The 22,332-nt window shown below is 38.8% G+C and overlaps 10 protein-coding genes across 10 annotated transcripts; 5 read left to right on the forward strand and 5 right to left on the reverse strand. All coding sequences in view use genetic code 12, as the record gives it.

The window, feature by feature from the left end:
• Positions 1-183: 183 nt before the first annotated feature.
• I9W82_001097 (uncharacterized protein) lies at positions 184-2,082 on the forward strand (the record flags this gene model as incomplete). The annotated part of the gene is made up of 1 exon (XM_067689806.1): positions 184-2,082. One exon carries the CDS (start codon positions 184-186, stop codon positions 2,080-2,082), a length of 1,899 nt encoding a protein of 632 aa, XP_067551120.1.
• A 722-nt stretch (positions 2,083-2,804) lies between these two features.
• Positions 2,805-3,866, forward strand: I9W82_001098 (transcription initiation factor IIB; the record flags this gene model as incomplete). The annotated part of the gene is made up of 1 exon (XM_067689807.1): positions 2,805-3,866. The coding sequence occupies one exon, from the start codon at positions 2,805-2,807 to the stop codon at positions 3,864-3,866; it is 1,062 nt and encodes a 353-aa protein (XP_067551121.1).
• Positions 3,867-4,550: 684 nt separating this feature from the next.
• Positions 4,551-5,612, forward strand: SUA71 (transcription factor TFIIB; the record flags this gene model as incomplete). Its single annotated transcript, XM_067689808.1, has 1 exon — positions 4,551-5,612. The coding sequence occupies one exon, from the start codon at positions 4,551-4,553 to the stop codon at positions 5,610-5,612; it is 1,062 nt and encodes a 353-aa protein (XP_067551122.1).
• Positions 5,613-5,819: 207 nt separating this feature from the next.
• COQ6 (putative N,N-dimethylaniline monooxygenase) lies at positions 5,820-7,277 on the forward strand (the record flags this gene model as incomplete). Its single annotated transcript, XM_067689811.1, has 1 exon — positions 5,820-7,277. One exon carries the CDS (start codon positions 5,820-5,822, stop codon positions 7,275-7,277), a length of 1,458 nt encoding a protein of 485 aa, XP_067551123.1.
• A 169-nt stretch (positions 7,278-7,446) lies between these two features.
• Positions 7,447-8,562, forward strand: I9W82_001101 (triglyceride lipase; the record flags this gene model as incomplete). Its single annotated transcript, XM_067689812.1, has 1 exon — positions 7,447-8,562. One exon carries the CDS (start codon positions 7,447-7,449, stop codon positions 8,560-8,562), a length of 1,116 nt encoding a protein of 371 aa, XP_067551124.1.
• A 41-nt stretch (positions 8,563-8,603) lies between these two features.
• I9W82_001102 (uncharacterized protein) lies at positions 8,604-10,037 on the reverse strand (the record flags this gene model as incomplete). Its single annotated transcript, XM_067689813.1, has 1 exon — positions 8,604-10,037. The coding sequence occupies one exon, from the start codon at positions 10,035-10,037 to the stop codon at positions 8,604-8,606; it is 1,434 nt and encodes a 477-aa protein (XP_067551125.1).
• Positions 10,038-10,613: 576 nt separating this feature from the next.
• I9W82_001103 (uncharacterized protein) lies at positions 10,614-14,405 on the reverse strand (the record flags this gene model as incomplete). Its single annotated transcript, XM_067689814.1, has 1 exon — positions 10,614-14,405. One exon carries the CDS (start codon positions 14,403-14,405, stop codon positions 10,614-10,616), a length of 3,792 nt encoding a protein of 1,263 aa, XP_067551126.1.
• Positions 14,406-14,588: 183 nt separating this feature from the next.
• On the reverse strand, positions 14,589-17,393 carry I9W82_001104 (uncharacterized protein; the record flags this gene model as incomplete). Its single annotated transcript, XM_067689815.1, has 1 exon — positions 14,589-17,393. One exon carries the CDS (start codon positions 17,391-17,393, stop codon positions 14,589-14,591), a length of 2,805 nt encoding a protein of 934 aa, XP_067551127.1.
• Positions 17,394-17,932: 539 nt separating this feature from the next.
• On the reverse strand, positions 17,933-19,282 carry I9W82_001105 (putative serine/threonine protein kinase; the record flags this gene model as incomplete). Its single annotated transcript, XM_067689816.1, has 1 exon — positions 17,933-19,282. The coding sequence occupies one exon, from the start codon at positions 19,280-19,282 to the stop codon at positions 17,933-17,935; it is 1,350 nt and encodes a 449-aa protein (XP_067551128.1).
• Positions 19,283-19,484: 202 nt separating this feature from the next.
• AGE1 (Age1p) lies at positions 19,485-22,232 on the reverse strand (the record flags this gene model as incomplete). The annotated part of the gene is made up of 1 exon (XM_067689817.1): positions 19,485-22,232. The coding sequence occupies one exon, from the start codon at positions 22,230-22,232 to the stop codon at positions 19,485-19,487; it is 2,748 nt and encodes a 915-aa protein (XP_067551129.1).
• Between the last annotated feature and the right edge of the window lie 100 nt (positions 22,233-22,332).

Consider the following 22,332-nt stretch of genomic DNA (forward strand, 5'->3'; position numbering starts at 1 on the left):
TCTGTCAAAAGGATCCGGAAAAATTCTTGGGCTACAGCCTCTCTTCCGAAACCTTTCGACGACTTCATAAATTCAAAGAATACACTTGAAAGTTATATACACTGATTGAACCATACTAAATAACTATTACCAGCGAATACTTTATCCTTTGCTAATCGATGAATAATATCTGCTAATTCAAATATGTTCACTCAACATTTGCATCTTGCATTATTCGACATAAAAATCAAATCTCATCATAAAAACTTGTACTTGATCAAGGGTAATGAGTACGATGTCGAAAATCTATTATTTGAAGGTAGTGTTAAGCTATCATTAAAAGAGGATATACATATCAAAAAGATCAAGTTGGGTCTCGTTGGAGAGTTTTACTATGAATATTCTTCAAAGGAAACTCACGACCAATATTTGGACCGTTTGTGTGTGTTGAAAATTGATTGGAACAATTTACTCACTGATGACGAGGGGAATGTTGCTTTTGGAAATTATGGTGATGGGACAATTCCCATGTACAAGATGAAAAAGGGAAGCTCGAGTGACAAGAGTTCAGGAAACAATTCAGGCACAACTACTCCAAGACCACTGTATGGAAGGACCACTTCCTCGCCTATGTTAAATTCATTTGGAGGGAAGGATGTGTCGAAGATCATTCAAATCCCCAAATCTGGAATCGACGGAACTCCATTTAAGGAACTAAAAGACGTGCCAGGTCATTCATTTTTATTACCGAAAGGAAACTATAGCTTACCATTCAAGGTGTACCTACCCGCAAATGTCGGTGAAACTGTTGAAGGGTTACCAATTGGAACCTTGTTGTACAAGATGCAATGTACTATTGAAAGAGGAAGATTTGAAAAATCACACCAAACAAGTAAGCACATTAGAATCGTTCGTACATTGCATCCACGTAATATGAATTTGCTTGATTCAATTGATGTTGATAATACTTGGGTCGGTAAGCTTCAATACCTCGTGAGTATGCCAAAGAAAGCTGTCGCAATAGGTTCTACTGTGCCAATACATGTCACAATCATTCCAATCGCCAAGGGTTTGAGTTTGAAAGCCATGAATGCATGTATTGTTGAACATTACCATATACAAGTCGATAATCAAAGATCACCTGAATATGAAAGGTTATGTGGCAAACAAGAGCTTACAATTCCCAGCAATTCAGATTTGGAATACGATAGGTGGGTGATCAAAACGCATTATAAAGTACCTGACCATTTAAGGCAAATTTCTCAAACTTGTGATGTAAAGAACAGCATGATTGTTATAAAGCACAGATTAAGAGTTGCTATTCAATTAAAGAACAAAGAAGGTCATACTAGTGAACTAAGGGCAAATTTGCCTGTTTGTGTCTACTTGAGTGCAAACATTGGTCACGTTGTTGGAAGACATTATGATATAGACAATCATCACGGAACTTTCGTTTTAGATTACAAAAAGGAAGATGTGTTGTTCCATAAACGGGACTCGGCACCAGCTACTCCTGCCGTATCAGATGATGAATACGAAGGGGAATCTGAAGAGGAAACCGATAATGATTTGGATAGAGAGGAAAGCGCACCGCCATTATATGAGAAACATGTATTTGATAAGATTTTCGATATGAATTTGCCTCAAACGCCGCTTGAGCAACTTAGATCACAAACTGGATCTCCTATTGGATCTGCCAATAATTCGACAACTAATCTTGATGGGTACTTTGATATGCCAATACAAAAAGCCTTTGATCTTAATAAGAAGAAAAAGAATAAAAGTGTTGACTTTTCTCACATTCCTTCGTACAACGAAGCCATTGATGATGATGATGACGATGATAGTTATGTCCAAGATGGATTTGCACCAAGTTATTCTGATGGTAGTGGCAGCGAAAAATCAAGATCAGGATCTTCGACACCCAATAGAATTATGTCAAATAGCAGGCATAATAGGAGTACAGGGCACTTGAAGATACCTCTTGGTAGTAGCTCAGCTTCACATTCAAGATCCAGTTCTGGTATAAAATTGGATAAAATGGGGTCCGAATTTGGGTCACCTAAATTGACTAACAAGTTGTTTAAGAGAAGAGAGAAATGAGGGACAAGAGATTCAAAAACATGTGTATTCTGATAATAGAATGTTTTATAGAACTTATAGTTTTGTTTGACGTAATTTGTGTTCGCTTTTTTGCATCCATATTCAGGTGAAATCTATGCATGTGCATTCTGGTCTCCTAAAGTGATGGAAAGCCAATATAAAAAGAGTATGGACAGTCTCGTTTATTCAACCCTTTACGATCACTCTCTACAGCATGTCATATTAGATCCTCCATTACTGATACCGAATACATGATCTCTGATAAAGGATTCTCCATTTCGCACGACTTCACTCTGAATATAAATTTTCAACAGACAAAAAAAAAATTTTAATTACAGTATTTTTATTTTTTATTCATACCAATGCGCGCTAATTATTCATACCAATCCGACCTAAAATTTTCAAACCAGCGCGACATAGTCTGGCTACAATAATTTTCTGTGTATTTTAGTGCGCGCGCTAGTACGAAAAATTTAGGGCGAATTGGTATGAATAATTTTGACGCACTAGTATGAATAAAAAATAAAAACACTGTACCAATCTTGTTACATCGTGTCTCTTGGATCATACCCCCCTTTCTGCTTACATCACCGTTATCAATCATACTGAAACGGTTCAACAGTGCGTTATTCCATCATATATCCCCCCATTTATTGTCCCGTTAGTTCGTGTTCACAATAAATCGCACCAAAGTATTGTAGGATAAAAAATACTAATCATTTATGTCATCCATAGCAACAGCGCAAACCACTTCAAAGACTAATCAAGATGCACAGGAGTATATTGGACCTAACTTGAATGTTACTTTAACATGCCCCGAGTGCAAAATCTTTCCTCCTGATTTGATTGAAAGGTTTAGTGAAGGAGATATAGTGTGCGGTAGTTGTGGGTTGGTGTTGAGCGATAGGGTTGTTGATACCAGATCAGAATGGAGAACTTTTAGTAATGATGATCAAAATGGAGATGATCCATCCCGTGTAGGTGATGCAGGTAATCCTTTATTGGACACTGAAGATTTATCGACAATGATTTCTTATGTTCCTGATAATTCAAAAGCAGGAAGAGAATTGAATCGAGCTCAATCGAAATCATTGGTTGATAAAAAGGACAACGCTTTGGCTGCAGCCTATGTCAAGATCTCACAAATGTGTGATGGGTATCAGTTGCCAAAGATTGTCCAAGATGGAGCTAAAGAGGTTTACAAGATGGTTTACGATGAGAAGCGTTTACGGGGAAAATCGCAGGAATCGATCATGGCAGCATCGATATTAATTGGATGTCGTAAAGCCAAAGTTGCTCGTTCTCTTATGGAAATTTGGGCATTGACCAATGTTTCTAAAAAGGAGATTGGCAAAGTTTCTCACATTATGAATAACATTATCCGTGAGAAGAATGAAGCCAATCCTCAGTCTGCTGCATATTACAGCCAAGACAATATCCAAACTACTCAAACGTCAGCTGAAGATTTGATTAGAAGATTCTGCTCGCATCTCGGATTGAGCTCGCAAGTCACCAATGGTGCGGAGTATATTGCAAGAAGAAGTAAGGAAGTGGGTGTGTTGGCCGGTAGATCACCTACAACCATTGCAGCTACTGTCATATACATGGCATCTATAGTTTTTGGAGTTGAATTGCCTCCAGCGAAGATTTCCGACAAGACTGGAGTCAGCGATGGTACTATTAAAACTTCATACAAGTATTTATTTGAAGAAAAGGATAAATTGATGGATCCTTATTGGATTGAGAGTGGAAAGATCAGTTTAGAGAACTTTCCAAAAGCATAAGTTTTACAAGTTTTACAGTGTGTATTTTTGTATTTTTGTATACTCTAAACAAGCTGGTTTTTAGAGTGTCAATCATCTGACTTTTTAGTCCCCTGCGCTGAGCTCTTCCAAAGTTGATTGATTGACCCTGAAACACAGTTATTATCGAAGAAGGACAGCAGGGTAATGGTATTATACATACTGTTCTGGAACTGAGAAAGGATAATATTTGGCTATCAGTTCGAATATCATTTTGATTGAGTCCGAAAGTTTGTTGGTTGAGATGAAATTTTAGTGAAATCTGCATTGTAGTCTTCTAAAGTGATGGAAAGCCAATATAAAGAGAGCACAGACAGTCTCGTTTATTCAACCCTTTACGATCACTCTCTACAGCATGTCATATTAGATCCTCAATTACTGATACCGAATACATGACCACTGATAATGAATTTACCATTTCGCACGACTTGACTCTGAATATAAATTTTCAACAGACAAAAAAAAAATTTTAATTACTAATCTTTGTTACATCGTGCCTCTTGGATCATACCCCCCCTTTCTGCTTACATCACCGTTGTCAATCATACTGAAACGGTTCAACAGTGCGTTATTCCATCATATATCCCCCATTTATTGTCCCGTTAGTTCGTGTTCACAATAAATCGCACCAAAGTATTGTAAAATCTTTTTGAATACTAATCGTTTATGTCATCCATAGCAACAGCGCAAACCACTTCAAAGACTAATCAAGATGCACAAGAGTATATTGGACCTAACTTGAATGTTACTTTAACATGCCCCGAGTGCAAAATCTTCCCTCCTGATTTGATTGAAAGGTTTAGTGAAGGAGATATAGTGTGCGGTAGTTGTGGGTTGGTGTTGAGCGATAGGGTTGTTGATACCAGATCAGAATGGAGAACTTTTAGTAATGATGATCAAAATGGAGATGATCCATCCCGTGTAGGTGACGCAGGTAATCCTTTATTGGACACTGAAGATTTATCGACAATGATTTCTTATGTTCCTGATAATTCAAAAGCAGGAAGAGAATTGAATCGAGCTCAATCGAAATCATTGGTTGATAAAAAGGACAACGCTTTGGCTGCAGCCTATGTCAAGATCTCACAAATGTGTGATGGGTATCAGTTGCCAAAGATTGTCCAAGATGGAGCTAAAGAGGTTTACAAGATGGTTTACGATGAGAAGCGTTTACGGGGAAAATCGCAGGAATCGATCATGGCAGCATCGATATTAATTGGATGTCGTAAAGCCAAAGTTGCTCGTTCTCTTATGGAAATTTGGGCATTGACCAATGTTTCTAAAAAGGAGATTGGCAAAGTTTCTCACATTATGAATAACATTATCCGTGAAAAGAATGAAGCCAATCCTCAGTCTGCTGCATATTACAGCCAAGACAATATTCAAACTACTCAAACGTCAGCTGAAGATTTGATTAGAAGATTCTGCTCGCATCTCGGATTGAGCTCGCAAGTCACCAATGGTGCGGAGTATATTGCAAGAAGAAGTAAGGAAGTGGGTGTGTTGGCCGGTAGATCACCTACAACCATTGCAGCTACTGTCATATACATGGCATCTATAGTATTTGGAGTCGAATTGCCCCCAGCAAAGATTTCCGACAAGACTGGAGTCAGCGATGGTACTATTAAAACTTCATACAAGTATTTATTTGAAGAAAAGGATAAATTGATGGATCCTTATTGGATTGAGAGTGGAAAGATCAGTTTAGAGAACTTTCCAAAAGCATAAGTTTTACAAGTTTTACAAGTTTTACAAGTTTTACAAGTTTTACAATGTGTATTTTGTATAATTTAAACAAGCTGTTTTTTAGAGTGTCAATCATCTGACTTTTTAGTCTCCTGCGTATTCCTTTTTATTTTTAATTTTTTTCTTTTTTTTCACCCTGTGTTTTCCTCTTTGTCTTCCAAGAAAATACCCACCATTGGTTCCCATAATATGAACTTCGTTAGAACCTTGGCTACTAGAGCTGCGACAAAGTTTCAGGATGTGGTGGTAATTGGTGGGGGTCCGGCCGGACTCACCCTTATGTCAGCATTGAAAACGTCTCCGAAATTAAAGCATTTGCAGTGCACTTTAGTAGAGGGACAATCTTTGGACCCAGTACGGGAATTCGAGGTTAACCCACCGGAAAACTACACCAACCGAATCATTTCGTTAACTCCTAAGTCAATTGAGTTTATGCAAAACCGTGTTGGAAATTGGGAATACGCTCATCATGACAGGATCAAAGACTATGATGGAATTATTGCGTATGATTCACAAGATGCTTCTGCACGAATTGAGTTCGATGTAACGTCAATAGGCAGAGAAACTCTAGCAACAATGTGCGAGATTATCAATATCCAAAGTTCACTTTTGAGGAGGTTGGAAGAATTGTCGGCTGAACCTGAAAGTGGGATTGAAATTTTGGATTCGACCAAGGTTACCGAAATTATCAACCCAATTGAAGAGAAACAAGACTTGGAAAATCACGATTTGAACCAGCCTGATGTTACAGTTGGAAACAAGGACTTGGACTGGCCAATTGTGAAATTGTCCAATGGAGAATCTATACAAACGAGACTATTGATTGGAGCTGATGGTTACAACTCTCCTGTGCGTAAGTATGCGCATATAGAATCCAGAGGCTGGCAATACAACAGGTTTGGAGTTGTCGCTTGTATAAAGCTTCAATATGAAGATTTTAGATCTGTGGGATGGCAACGTTTCCTCACAACTGGTCCTTTGGCCATTTTACCATTACCAGAAGACAATGCCACAATCGTATGGTCAACTACTCCAGAACTTAGCAGTTTGTTATTGAAGGTAAATGAAGCAATTTTCCCTCACTTGGTGACGGCTGGAATGGTATTAGAAGAGGTTGATTTGAACTACATTTACAGTGTTTTGGAGGAAGACCCAAATGACTTTTCTGTATTGAAGGATATTGAATGGCGGTTGTCTAAATATGACTCCAGGACATTAGAGGAAAACTATCCTTTACCAGTGCTTGAGCTTGTACCCAACACCAGGGCCAGATTCCCATTGAAGATGTCTCATGCTGATACTTATATCGCTCCCAGAGTGGCTTTAGTGGGTGATGCTGCTCATACGATACATCCTCTTGCAGGTCAGGGATTAAATATGGGTCAGTCTGATGTTGCTGCCTTGGTGGAAGCATTAGAACAAGGAGCCAGTAGAGGTATGGATTTGGGCTCTACATTGGTGTTGGAGCAGTACAATGCAAATGCTTGGCCTTCGAACCATGTTATGTTAGGAGCATGTGACAAGCTACACAAGGTTTTCTCCACTGACTTTTATCCATTAGTTCTTGCAAGAGGTATTGGAATGAAGGGATTAAACATGTTTGGTAGTATCAAAGATATCATGATGAAGGCGGTCAGTGGTAGATAAGTTAGTCAGAATGTAAATAGGCAAAACGTACCATTCATTCTCCGTTTCGATGTAATTCCGATAATCGTAAGCACCGAAACTCTACAATTGCGCGTTTCATTCATTTTTCTTTTTTTGCCAATTTCCATTTAGCAACCAAGAGATCTAAACACAGCAAAACTGCAAGATCATGCAAGGGATACGACCGCTCATGAAGGCGTCCTTGAGACACTTTCACAACTCCATTGGTCCATTAAAGCAGCAACAACCATCCATCACCGCCAACTATCGAAAATTACGTGAGCATTATGATGTACCTAAATATCCAATTGTTTTATGTCACGGCTTTTCTGGATTCGACAAATTGACATTGCTAGCCAAGCCTGATCTTGCCATTGGTGAAGCTGTAAGTTCGGCTAAGGAAGCAATGAAAGATGAAAAGCAAAAAGCCGAAGAGACGAAACGACTGTTACTTGAATTGGAGTATTGGGTTGGAATAAAAGAAGCATTACAAGGTCTAGGATCAACCGTGTTTATCGCAAAGGTTCCAGCTTTCGGTGACATTGAAAGTAGGGCCCGCAGTTTGGACAGGTTCATAACTAAGCAATGCAAAATTCTAAGGGAAAGGGAATCAAAGTCAACAATTTATACAGATGATAGACACAAGAGTCATGATACTTTTGCAGAAGAAGGCAAACCTATCAAGATAAACCTCATCAGTCATTCAATGGGAGGTATAGACTCACGCTATCTCATATCAAAGATCCACAGGAATGACAATATCTACAAGGTGGCTTCACTCACGACAATCTCCACTCCTCATCATGGTTCCGAGTGTGCTGATTTCCTCGTTGACCTTGTAGGTGGGAATCCGTTGTTGAAGCAAATTTGTCCTAGATCAGTATATGAATTGACAACCGCATCTATGGCTAAATTCAACAAGAATGTACCAGACGACCCTAATGTCCAATATTTCTCCTTTGGTGCTAAATTCAATCCTCGTTGGTACAATTTATTCAATCTAACGTGGCGAATTATGAACTACGAAATAGCCAAAGAAAATCCAAAAGGTCTGAGCTCTACAAATGAATCGCATTTTGCAAACGACGGGATAGTAAGCGTTGATAGTGCAAAATGGGGCACTTATATTGGCACCTTGGACCAAGTGGATCATTTAGACCTCATAAACTGGACAAATAGAGCACGAAGTTTTTACGACAAGATAATGTGGGCAAAAGACCCTCCTTTTGATCCAATCGCCTTGTATTTAGACATTGCAGATAAACTAGCAAAAAGGGGGCTCTAGTAGACACGTTTATTTCATAGAAAGTTTTAGACATATACACTTTATTCATTAATGGTGATTGCTTTGATAATCAGGAATTCGTCCATACCCCAGTGACTGTTGAAGCGTCCAACCCCACTAGATTTGACTCCACCGTGAGGTACGGTTGCTTCATCTGAAACAGTTGGCGCATTTATATGAACGCCACCAATTTCCAATTTCTTTGCAACACTTAAAGCCTTGACAATATTTGTAGACCAAACTGAACCCTTTAAACCATAATCGTGATCATTAACTTCTGTTATAACATCTTCCACGTCCTTGAATTTGTGTAAAGTAAATACAGGTCCGAATGATTCCTGTGAATAAAGAGACATCAGAGCGTCGGCGTTTTCCAAGATAATGGGTTCGATAACATTAGATTTCAATATTGCGTCCTTGTCGAAGTTGCCATAAACCAATTTTGCACCTTTTTGTAATGCATCCTCTACCAAGTCCACAACCTTGTCTCGGCCAAGACTATCCCTTTGACTCAATCGATGATCCTTATCCTTTGAAAACTCACCAGCAACTTCGACCAACTTGGCTTTGAACTGATCATATATCAGCTCATCAACAAATACTTTGTCGGTACTCATGCAAATTTGTCCTCTATGGGCCCATGCACCAAACAAAATAGCACCCGCTGCCTTGTCCAAATTAGCATCCGACAAGACGATCGACAAGTTCTTCCCACCTAATTCTAACAAATATGGAATCAAGTACCTGCCACACATTTCTGCAATTTTCTTTCCAACAAATGTTGATCCAGTAAAGTTTACTTTCTTGATTACACCAGTTTTAAAAATCAATTCATTAAACTTGGCAGTCTCTTCCGTTTTAATATGAACCAATTGTAATGCTTTGGGTGGAATTCCAGCATCAAGAAAGCATTTGACCAAGAGGTAACTCGATCTTGGTGATTTCTCACTCGATTTGTGAATAACCGAACAACCAGCCGCAAGTGGGGCCAAGATAGATCTCCCAGCTAAGATTACAGGTGCATTCCATGGCGAAATTGATAAAACAGGGCCAATTGGCTGCTTGATTGTTAATGCTAAATCGTTATGAGGAGATTGCACTATGGTTCCAGGGGAGCGGGATAACTGGCTGGTATACTCTTGAAGTTGGTCAATGGTACCATCAACGTTAAAGTCAGCAAACCAACCAGGACCTCCAATTTCCAAGTGACTTTCCATAAACTCCTTTCTTCTTTCCCTCAAGAGCTCTTGTACTTTGTTGAATATTTTCACCTTTTCATTAGTTGGAACAGAAGACCATTCTTGAAACCCTTGTTTTGCGTTTGCCGCCAATTCATTTATGCAACTATCGGATAACGAAAGGTGTGAAAACCTGTGTAAAATCTTATTGGATGCATCATTGACAGCAACTCCTTCCTCATCGTTAAAGACTTCTTTCCCGCCAATTATCGATGGGTATGTTTTGTTTTCTTGCATTATCTTGTGGGCACTTGTTGACATTGAACAGTTGCCTTTTCTTTTTTGATGAAGACAATACTTATTTATATAGAATCCATGCAAGGTCTCCCCCCCTCTTGATGTGTAATCTTGCATGCGGACTAGTGCGAGATGGGATTCTCTTGGGGATGAGCACAAAAACCATTGCACGACTAACATGTCGGAATTGTGAAATGAGATTTGAATCAATTCTTGCGCGGACGCCTTTAATGATTTGCTCATGAGAGTATAACCACGCGACTCTTGGCGTCAATCGATAGTGTCGTAAGAGTAGTCTAAAGCGAAAATCGGGGTTCAGATACTACATAATCAGCTCTAAAACAAAGTCCATCTCCAATTTCGGAATTATCTAAAACAAACAGCAAACTCCGATTACAAATGCTGAATAATGTCTATTTTTTTTCGGCTAAAATAATTTCCAGTACACAGAAACATGTGGAGTAAAGAATATGAACCAACGGTAGTGTTTCCGATAGTGGATCTCGGCTTTGTGGACCTTTTTCTGTCACCATCGGCGGGTATTCTTTACCCTCACGTCATCCTTATCATGCACATTTACAACAATTCGCCCAACAATTGCCTGCAGTTGTTACAGTAGCTAACAATCCCGTCAACTCCTTCGGTCAAATTTCGGTTGGATTCCACAGAGTCACCGAAGCTTGCCCGTTTTCTCCTCTTCTTTTCATCCTGGATTCCTGAAGTAACATATTTTTGCATGGAATCGCATCTGTCCACCTCATTCACTAACCAATTTGTAAACTCCCTCTGCGTAATTTCTTTCTCCTTGTTTTGGAGAAGTCGCAACTGCACTAGTAAATTGTATCGTTCTATACCGATGGCTCTAAATTCAGATCTCAAATTATTGTGAATTTCTTGGATGTCACTTTTCCATGGGATTGCATCGTCATTAAATAATCTTGATAAATTTTGGTAATTATAAGTAAACGATTCCGCCTCAAAAAGCTCAAATGGCTTGCTACTTGAAATCGTCGAATTCAATGCACTCATTTGAGACTTGAATTCATTCAACACATCTTGTGAATAAACTGCCCTCTGTAACAATAATGGATTTTGCTTTACAAAATCCTCCGCCAAAGAATTACCTCTGTGCACTGTCCAATAAGTTACACTAGTTTTACCCAACAAAAATAAGTTAGACCCTATCAATGCAACAATCATAATAAGGTAAATTTGGTTAGATTTAAGATTATTGAATATAAGCCGTGTTATCAGGATCCCCAACGAAATCAAACCAATAATGGCATCTCTCAAAAACTTGTAAGCTCTTTGCAATAACAAGCTCGAGCAATCATCTATACCAAGCTGTATAACTGGCAACTTTGACGGAGGTTCTTCGGTTTCCGGGTCGCTAGTGTGGCTCAATTTCCCATACAAGTAAATTGCTTTAGCAATTTGCCCATGTGTTCCCACAGCCTTGACTACACTCCGTAATTTCTGGTTGATTTTAGAAACTTGATCTAAAGCAATGCTTTTGGAGACCTGCTTAATGATTGGATTCCAACAGGAACTGTGTTCAAAAATCAATTTTGAGTAAAAGTACACTTTTGTTCGTTTTCCAGCTGCACCAATCAATACAAACTTTGCCACATAGGTAAAAGGTGAGCCTAAGGAAAAGTCGAAAAGTGAAAGTTTGTGAGTAAAAACGTAATAGGAATTGTCATCCATCCTTTCGATTGTCTGCTCATATCTCAAGTGTTTTGTCTTTCCGTTTAGCAAAACTGGTCTAATCCCTTGACGATACAACAAATTTCCTTCCTTAGTGTCAATTCTCCAAGGCTTTTTCACCTCAAAACCAAACTTAAGTGTGGCTGTTTCCCTGTTGAATATATCGGACTCGTCTCCCAATAAGGCATGGAAAATGGCCTTGGGGGGTAAAGAATAAATCTTTTCACTCACTAAGTAAAACTGTGGAGTGAAATCCACTTGATACGATGTTATCTTTCCACTTCTGTTGGGGGCAATCGAAGCTGTCTCGCCACCTACGAAAAACTTGTTGTTTATCAAAGCTTTGTTGGATAACCTCTTTGTTAATTTATTGATCTCTTGAACAACAGCTCTATCCTGTGACTCCTGATGAATATCTGCCTCGATTTCCTTAAATCTTTGCAACACATCCTCGAGGGACTCTGGGTTGTCGCTAACAATGTTGTCAATAAGATATCGGTATTTGTTTCTTATCATTTTTGCATCTTCCATAAACAACTTCAAACGTATGAGACCATCAACTGTATACACTTTTAAAGTCTCAAACCCAGATTGGCTTGCAGCTTCAATAGACACACACTCTCCAATATACGCTTTGTACAAAGCCACAAAACCCAAAGCCTGCATGTAGAAATAAATGTGATGTGTGGTCAAAAAGCAACGACCACTCAATTCTTGTTTTGAATTGGGAGCCCAAATGCAACAAAATGACATCACGCAGTACTCGCCTGGCTCCACCACACTTTCAAACAATGCACGCATTTGAATGTCAAATGTTATCAATTCTCTCGGGTAAAACTGTGGATAGGGGACAGCCGAACCAAGTTGCTTCTCTTGGTATTCAATCATTGGTTGATCCTTTAATACTCGTCGAGGTGGAGTAGTCTCGGCGTTCTCTATTGCGCCTTCAAGATAGTATAGTCCCCAATTAACAGACCCCCACACATTTGCCGTCAATGCGTGAGGAATGTCAATAGCCCTGAAGCTGGTGCAGTACGCGACAAAAGAGTCTCTGGTTCTGTCTGTCATAATTGGTGGGTGTACGCGAGGAATATCTGCATACAAGTCAACTCCATACATTTTGGCAAATTTGTCGACATTACGAATCATTGAACCCGAAACTATTGCTTGTCCACCTGAGTTCACAACCCTTGTACTGGATAGCTCTAGATCCATGGACGTGTTTTCCGTAGAAGCAAACTCTGCAAATATTGGTGGAAATCTCGTTGATGCAACCCTGAACAAATCAGCATCAGGTGGCAAAGCCGAAATTCGATCCTTCTCATTGTCAAACACTTTCAACCAAGATTTTAGTTCGATAAGCGATTCAGCCTGTAACGTGAGTGTAAATTCGCTGGTTTTAAGGTCAAAGCAAAACCTACGGTCCTCGTTTGGCGCATAACGCGTATTACAAAGGAATAGTCCAATCTTGTCACTTTCTTGTACCGATGTTTGCATTGCATTCAACAAGTACATGCCAAAAACACCATTCTTGATGTAGCACCATCTTCGTACCCAAATTGCCTTTGTACTTTTTTCGGTCCACGTTTTCATAAATAGATAGCCATGTTTCTCAATTGCAGGTTCGACTATATTTTGCAAAGATTTGTAGTTTATTGTGGATACCGTGTAATCATTGGCATTCAAAGAAGGTTGGAATTGGATGCTTGAGCCATCCTCGACTTGCTTCCGTGCAATTAGCATATCATTCTTAATATCATTTGACGCAGAAGCGATAGAATTACTCCATTCCTGTACTCTTTGGATTTGTTCATATTGTTTCCGTAGCAGATCGCCAGGCTCATTTGTTGCAAACACAGAATACTTCTTCTCCCAAAGGCTAGTCATTAATGACACTATTAGCGTATCCAAATTCGTCCTCAAATTTTGCAATTCGCAAATAATATCAAGGGATACATGTAGATACTCCTTGCGTACCTGGTATAACTGCTTGGCGTCTTCCATAACCATTACTGCATCTTTTGACTTCGATGAACTCGCAAATATATTCATATACCTGTCATACTTTCTTTGACTCTGTTCAAACTTTCGACGCAATTCTCTATACTTGATCACATTTATGGTCCTAAACTGGGTCAACTCGTTCAAAATTGAAGGGTTGATACTCAAAGCAAACAAGCTTCTACTCCAAATTTGTTTCATTCCAGCTAGTGTTGCTTGTAAGGCCTGAGAGCTGTACTCTTGATCAACAAATCCATCCTGCAAAAAGTTAGGAAATAAGTATTCCAAAAAGGAATCACAGAAAGTTTCCACTTCCTTGACGTATTTTGGCATCTTTTTTAATGACGAAGTAATAGCTAGTAACCATTGCTCTATATTCATCAATTGGATATCAAGATGGTTTACTGATGCGCGAAAACTGGGACTATCCAACGCAGCTTCCTTAAAGTTTACTGAAATCAACTTAAACTGCCTCAAGATTTGATGTTTAGGCTTAGGTTTCATTTTATTAGTTTTACTTTGCTGTGCTGGGTGTGCCAGTACTTTTTGTTGTTGCTGTTGCTGTTGCTGTTGCTGTTGCGATCTTTTAGCAGGCGTGCCATTTGGGACCTTCTGAGTCAGAGGCTGACTACCTTGTGGGGTTTGTTGAGTACTTCCCATCTGCTGCTCGAATATTAGGGATTGGTTTGCTTCGTGATTGTCACAAACGGGAATATAGCCTGTGCACCTATAAATAGAAAAAAATCGAAACACGATTTTTTTACCATCGGCTATTTTTCGGAGTTAACAAATTGCGACACGCCTGAACTTATAAATCTATTGAAATATCTATACACTTGTTCTCTACTTCTTTGGTTTGTACATAACTGGTTCGTTTAATGGAAATGTATGAATTCCTTTTCCTTGATTAGTGGGTTTGGTTTGTGCTCGTGTGATTTTAGCATCCTTTGATGGATCGTAACCTAAAATGGGTCCAAATGTAATTTCTTTGGTTCTACTTTCTTTTCCTCCGATTGTATTTGCTGGATGCAATCGCAGATGTTGTTTTGGCTGGATCCTTATAGCGTTGGTGGTTATCACCGGATGATTGCTGACGGGCTGTCCGGGTTGAAAAGAAGCGTGCAGTTGCATCAGCATATTGTTTTGATAATTAGCCGCAAATGGTACATTTGTTGCTGGCGCAGTTCCGAATTGCATTTGTGGAACCTGCTGCTGAGCTAGTAGATACTGCTGTTGGATATATTGTGCTGGCAATACCATCAGGTCATCCATATAAGGACGCCCCTGTACTTGAGCTTGAAGTGAATTGCTGAGCATATTCGTCCCTGGTACAGTAAGACGCGCGTCACACGGATTGAAAGCATTCAGTTGCATGACGCCCATACTTCTACTACTATTGGCATTTGATTCAATTTCAGGACTCGAATCGAGTGTGTTTTGCGACAGCTCGGGATATACAGTAAATGGGTCAATAAGATGCTGTTGGGCTTGTGGTGCCATTCCGTTCACGTAATTGAGCCTGTTCTGCTTTTGAAGTTCATCCAATGCGTTGCGATTGAGGCTGTTTGGGATGTTGGAGTTGTAAACAGGGGCAGTCATTGGCCCCGACAAAAGATTGTGGTTCTGGTTTGCCCGGGTGATGTCAATCTTTAATTTCCTAGGAGTCTCCTTGGTCTTTTGTGATGATTGTGGGGTGCTTGAAATCCTACAATGTGGAGATGAATCAGCAACCACAGTTTCATTATCATCAGACTCGGCATCTCTGCGAATAGAGTTGGCATTCACAATCTTGATCAGAGTCTCTCCTTTTGTACCATTGACATGAAAATCGTGAACCAAATATGCATGTATATGAGATTTATCCAAATCCAATTTTGAGTTTGGGTCATCGCCGTTGTTGTAGATGAATTGTTTGACCTTGATATCCTCTTCCGAACTTATAGCCGACCCATTAATCAAATAATTGATGAACCCAGCAAAAAAGGTTCTAACAAAAGGAATTTGCAACGTATATGACTTTATGTCCTCATTGCGGTAACCATTGATCATATCAGTCACCAGGAGTAATATCTTGTCACCTTTAGAAATCTCAAGAGAACTGTACCAAGTAAGCATAGGAGGTGTATTGCTTCCTTCGCAAGAAGCATGTATCGTCATAATGGATTCAAAGCCGGAGACATTTATAGTTGTTACATTGGTGAGATGCGGAGGCATAGATTTTGGCAATGGTGTAGATGTAGTCATGCTTTGTGTCTGCAACTTCATGTCATGCTTGAGTATCCATATAGGTACATTTCGCGACTTAAGCGAGTTAATTGTAGATGAGTCTAGCTTCTCAGCAATCTTGCCATCACTGATAATCAGTTTTCCAAGTCGCGTAAAAGTCAATGTTTCTCTATGATCACGGAAGCAAATTCTAAAGTCCTTTGGGGTTAATTTGTACGTTGGCTTCGCATCAAAAACGTCGTCCAAGGGCGACGAAGTAAATAACATATTCAACTCTTGGTCAATTAAAGCATCTGATTGTGCAGAATCTGGTAGTTGTTGGCCATTAACTAATTCTTCCAACGGAGTTCGTATTAATTCTTCGAGCTCACTAGTTGAAGCAACCGTCTGAGGTGTTTTTGTCTCTTTTGTCAATCTTCCAGCCTTGGTCAATCTGAAAATACGCGAGGATATCTGTTTTGAAGTTCTCAAGATACCAGTTCTATTGAAAATCATTCGTGAAATCACCTTATTCTGAGACGTCTTTTTAAGAATTGACAACTCGTTAGCAGCATCGCTTTGCTTGAATTTGTGGTATTTGTGGAAAGACTTTATCAAGACATCATCCAATTCAAGACTCCAAACGTCACTTGCTGCTGAAGATGTCGTTGAATTTGCATTGCTCATTCTCCTCACAGATACTGGTGAATCCATCGTTGAGTCTATTCTAGCAGCAATTCTATTGTTAGGAGTGTCGGAAACGAGACTTATCCTTCTTCGTTTAATCGAATTGTCGTTCAATGCAATCGATGATCGTCCTTTGGCAGAACTTTCTTGACTAGGGATGCTGGGAATGAAATTTTCCAGCAACTGACTGGTGTCGCTATCAACAGCACATTTCTTCGCAGGAGTTTGGAATAACCTAAAGTCACTCTCTTCAAGTTTAAACTTGCCGGTTTCGTGATCATTCTCGTGTATTGAGGTAAGATTTGATTGATTTTGTTGTGTGACATTCATTGACGACCAGACATCATCACCATCCTCCTCTTCTTCTTCATCATCTTTTTCTGAATTCTCTTCTTGCTTCGTCTTGTTTTTTGGGGTCAATCCACTACCTTGATGTCCAGCATCCGCGGTTAGAAAACTTGTATTTAATGACGCGAGAAATTTGTAATGGTCCTTACTTCCCGGTGTTGCCCCATTTCCTTCCGCATTAGCTGGTCTAGTTGTAGCTTTCATTGGACTGAAGAATTTAGCAGGAGATATTCCATGTGGTGTGTTGAAATTAAATGTTGGTGAAAAGCTTAATCCGTAGGGGAATGAAGGAGTAGATAACCGGTTCAACCCGTGAGCGATATTTCCTGAGTTACTTTGAGCAGATTTAGCTCGCGGCGTTTCTGGAGGAGCTGGCTCCAACACTATTGAGGGTGGTTGTTCTGACATGTAGTTTAAAGTGTTTGTGTGAATAAGGGAGGGGGGTGGCTTTTCTTTTGCTTATTGTGCTTGATATGAACGAATGTGGTGTGTTACTTTTTAGCTTTTGAACTACAGCAGTGCAGGCAATTGATTTTTATACATATACTGCTGGCTGTTCGTGTTCAAAAGTATTGACTTTTTTGGAAATGTTTTCTTCTCTTTTGATGTTTTAAACTCTGTAAAAGAATAATTTATCGTGCCTTTAAAAGTTAGGTAGAAAGACGCCAATTTTTGTAATTCGCCTTAACAGAAAAAAAAAAAAAAGTTTTTCTTTTCGTTTTTGTGATTGAAGGAGCAACATGAAATTGTGCATATCGAATCAAAATACAATTTTTACGCGTTTATTAGGTGAAGATATACATGAAAAGAGAGTGTGTGAGCACAACGCACTTTCGTATCACATTCAACCCTTCCTTAATGGTAACAACTATAAGGCGAAATAATAAAGTTCAAATGTTAAATAAGCTAAGAAAATCACTCGTCTATATACTTCCCAAGTCCACCTTTTAAAGCATTCGTTCAATCTCTTCAATCAACGCGCCACTAAATCCCGGATATCTCAACTCCCAATGATTCATTACATCAATAAGTTGTTCAACTCCAAGTCTTGTCTCTTCATCTTTAGCTCTAGCAAAAACACGATGCAAACTGTAAAATAATATCGATCCTCGATCATGTTGTTCCTGCAGATGCGGATTGAAAGATGACGTCTTTGAGTAAACTTCTTCATCCTCGATGCCACCAACTGACACATTGTCAACCTCTTCAATTTTTGATGAGTTGGGCGTCATGTTGTTCAACTGCTTTTGTAGTGTTGCAGTGAACTCCCATTCAATTTCCGGTCTTGTCTCAAGTTCACAAACTTCATGATCAATATTCTCAATCATATCACAATTGAGCTTGTGTCGTGGGTTGGAATACGCCTTTTGTCTAACAAATGCATTCTTCTTGGTAATCATTCTCACCAACTCTTGTCTTGTATTTCCTTGCAATTGAGTTATAAAACCATGTTGTAATAGTTGTTTACAAGTCGGTCTGTGGTCAGGATTTGAGGCAACGCAAAGTCTCACAAATTCCTTAATGCTGCTCGTGTAATTTCCTTTCAATTGTGGTGGCTTCTGTTTCGGAATGTCAAACAATACTTTCATCGGATCATGATCTGCCAAAGGTGGTGCTCCAGTAGCTAATTCAATAACAGTAATCCCTGTAGACCAAATATCAGCCTTGTAGTCATATCCTTCATTCTTTGTTGCTCCTCTTTTTGTACCACCTCTTGTAATCACTTCTGGCGCCATCCAAAATGGAGTACCAACAAATGTGTTTCTCTTCTTTTTTGATAATGTGATCTCGGTACTAACGCCAAAATCTCCAATTTTAACCTGACCATCCTCTGTGAGTAAAATGTTGGCTGACTTGATATCACGATGAACCTTGTGTTCTCCATGTAAATACGCTAATCCAGTCAAAACTTTCTTAATGATGTACCCGACAACATTCTCAGGGATCATCTTTTGAAACTTGATCAAGTCTGAACATGAACCACCGCCACAATACTCCATTACAATAAACATATTTGCTTCGTGTGTAAAACTTTCATAATACTTTACAACATGTTGATTTCTCAACTTGTTCAAAAACTGAATCTCTCTCACTGCTTGTTTGATATCATCTCCGGAATTGTCCAAATTGATCACTTTAATGGCTACAAATTCAGTCCTTTTGGCTATCAAATTAGTGGCTCGATAAACATCGCCAAAGTTTCCTCTTCCGATTATTTTTAAGTCGCCATATTTTCCTGGCGATTGAGGAGATGGAATTTGCTTGGTATCTCTTCGTGACAGCATATAACCAACCATATTGACTGGTGAGCTGGTGAATGAGTATAGGTACTGTTTTCCAGAATATCAAAAAAGGAAAATTTTCAAAACAAGACAACAGTGTTGTAAATTTGCATGTTTGTGGTATTTGTGGCATTTGCGGCTTTGTTTGATAAGAAAAAAAAAAAAATTGTTGCCAAAAAATAATAATAATAATAATGTGCACAAAATCAAGGGTCCTTTAGGAAGAGCCATTCAAAACAGTATTCTTGTGTTTCCAGTAATCGTGAGCCTCCTGTGATAGTCCAGTGTTGGATTTTCTAAAGTCACCGAGATTTGTACATCCATTCAACACTAAAAGTTCAGAAAGAATGAAATATTTTTTTTGAATACTACCTGTATCAACCTCAATGAACTTTCGTAAACTATACTCAAAGATTGAAACCACAGTTGTCTCTTCTGTATTTGCAGACTTGATTTGAATTTTCAGATTCACATCAGCTCCACACAAAATTGCCTTTATGACCCCTTGTACCTCTATTTGTTGTACTGATTTGATCAACAAGTTATTCACATCCGGTAACACCACTGCGTACTTTTTCTTATAGTACTTGTTTCGAATAAAATGTAGCCTCTTTTCATGGTCACTATCTGCTTGAATTCGAGGACTTGATAAGTTCTCTTCCATAAATGAATTGACAAAACGATTATTGACAAATTTTAACAACATTTCAGTCTCGTTTGAAAAGTTGTCGAGGGTTAAGGATCTCACTTTGCTAATGTGGGATCCAATATTTCGGTGACATGAAGCACAGTTGACACACATACAGATTAGCGTGTTTATTGATACCCATTCTACCAGCTCTGTCAGTCTGCAATCAACACATATATTGTTATCACTATCGGGAATGGATCTCACCATATCCAAGTATGACTTCTCTGGCAAGGGATCTTTGGAGATTATGGACACTGGAGACACACTTCTGTCGTGGCCATCTCCAGGGATAATTGGTTTCGAAGCAAAGTCAGTTAAAACTTTACCCAAATGCTTCTTACCTTTTTTGTGGATAGAGCCAAATCTCTTTTCTAATCTTTTTGTATCCACTAACTGACCAGCATTATGTAGAGCCTTGACCCATTTATTCCGATCATCATTGTCAAAAGCTTGGAATACGTGCTTTGCTCCTGATGAAGTCAAGATTTCAAAACAATATTGTCTTTTAGAATAATTCACTGCTTTTACACTAGACAATGCAATCTCAATTGGGTCACTAATGGGTGATTTTCCCTTTCGCCAATCTGAATATTCTGTCAATTGACCATCTTTAAGAACAACCCATTCCTTATGCCAGCTAGAGCTTTTTGGCCCACTTAGCGCAAAAAGAATGCCAGATATTTCCGTATCGCTTGAGTGCGACTCGATTGGTGGATGTATATCGGAAAAGATTAGATCAAAGTTTTCTTTTGTAACCATGAATTCGTCGATATCCTTGTCACCGGAACCACTGGAGGTTGAGCCAGTGTGATTTAAATTGTTGTGTCGTATCAAATTGGTCAACTCTTCATTAGTTTGACAGGCTTCAATTTTTTGTCTCAATTTTAACTTTTCACTATTAAACCTGGTTAATGCAAACAAATATATTTGATAGTTGGTTTGGATCAAGTTAGTACTGTCTGTAAACATTTTGTAGTTTAGTAACTTGGGGTGTGATTCACTATAAGGCAAGTTTACAAACTTGAAAAGCCTCTCAGCTAAATTGTTGACGTATTGATTGTTGCACATTTTACTAAGTTGGTTTAAATAGTCAAACTTTGACAATTCAAATTTCTTCCTCTTTGTCAATAACTTTGAATCTGGTCTTTCCTTTTCGTTAGCTAAATACTTGTTCATCCAAGCATAGTACTCCTTGGAGTCTAGTTCAAACTGTTTCTTTATTTGTAGAAGTTCTGATTGGCTGGTAGTTTCTAAATGAGGTAACGGTATATTTTCCATGATTTTGGTAAGTGCTTTACTGTCACAAACTTGACCCAAAAAGAAGTTCATGTTTTTCTCAAAAGGGTCAAATAAACGCAGGAAAGCATATTGAAATTCTCGTTTGAATCCAAATGCATCAATTAAGTGGGAGTTGGAACTAATAAGGCGGTTGACGCCTTCGATAATCTTTGTTTTTGAGGTTGATAATCGCCGGACACTTGATTCCAATACTCGAAAGTCTTCAATCAAGGACAAGTAGTTTCCTCGCATTGTTGGAACAGAGTCCTCTAAACTGTTCAACTGCTTTCTAAATTCAGGGCCATCTTCTATACTAAAAGAAAACTGTCGCCTGAAATCACCCAAACTGAAACTGGTGGCTTCTTGCTTCACTGGGAAAGATTTTGATGTATTTTCTTTAAGCTCTTTGGGTGGAAGCTTGTCTATCCACACACTGAAATGTAGGAGATAACTGTATTCATCAGAATTGGGATCGTGATCCCATAAGGAAACTGAAATTTTCTTGCCACTCATGGCAGCTGTGTCAAACGAATCGTTGATGATCAACTTTTGAAATTCAAGTAAATTATCTTCAATTGGCAAACTCAGGCACAATAACTTCGACACATCCACATTTGATCCAATTGTGTCACTCGCAAGTGAGCGCATGGTTGATACGTTATCGATTCCAATGGATTTCACAATCAACAAATTTCTATTACGAAACCCCAAGGTCGGCCTTATTGAAATATGAAGTTTGAATTTATTTAGCTTTGGATCAATTTTGAAAAGCAAGGGGTACTTTAGCTTTTCATCTGCTTGAATATTTTCAATATAATTGGTTGGTGTTTGACCTTTTGAACCCTGATGATCAATTTCCCCTACCAGTTTATCTTCTGCAAGAGAAATCCTTATAGTTTCAGAATCGTCATTACTGGTGAAAAATAATTTATTTAGCAGTACATTGGTATTATGACTCTGGTAATATGGAAAAGAAATCTTGGAAAGATGATCCATTGAAAGTATTGAGGAAACTTGTAGATAAGCGTGTTAGATCTTCAAATGTAAATTTACAAATGTTTCGTGTACAAATGACGTTTAGTTCTGTTTGTTTATT

Source organism: Candida metapsilosis (assembly GCF_017655625.1).
Source record: "Candida metapsilosis strain BP57 chromosome Unknown scaffold1, whole genome shotgun sequence".
Taxonomy (NCBI): Eukaryota; Fungi; Ascomycota; class Pichiomycetes; order Serinales; family Debaryomycetaceae; genus Lodderomyces; species Lodderomyces metapsilosis.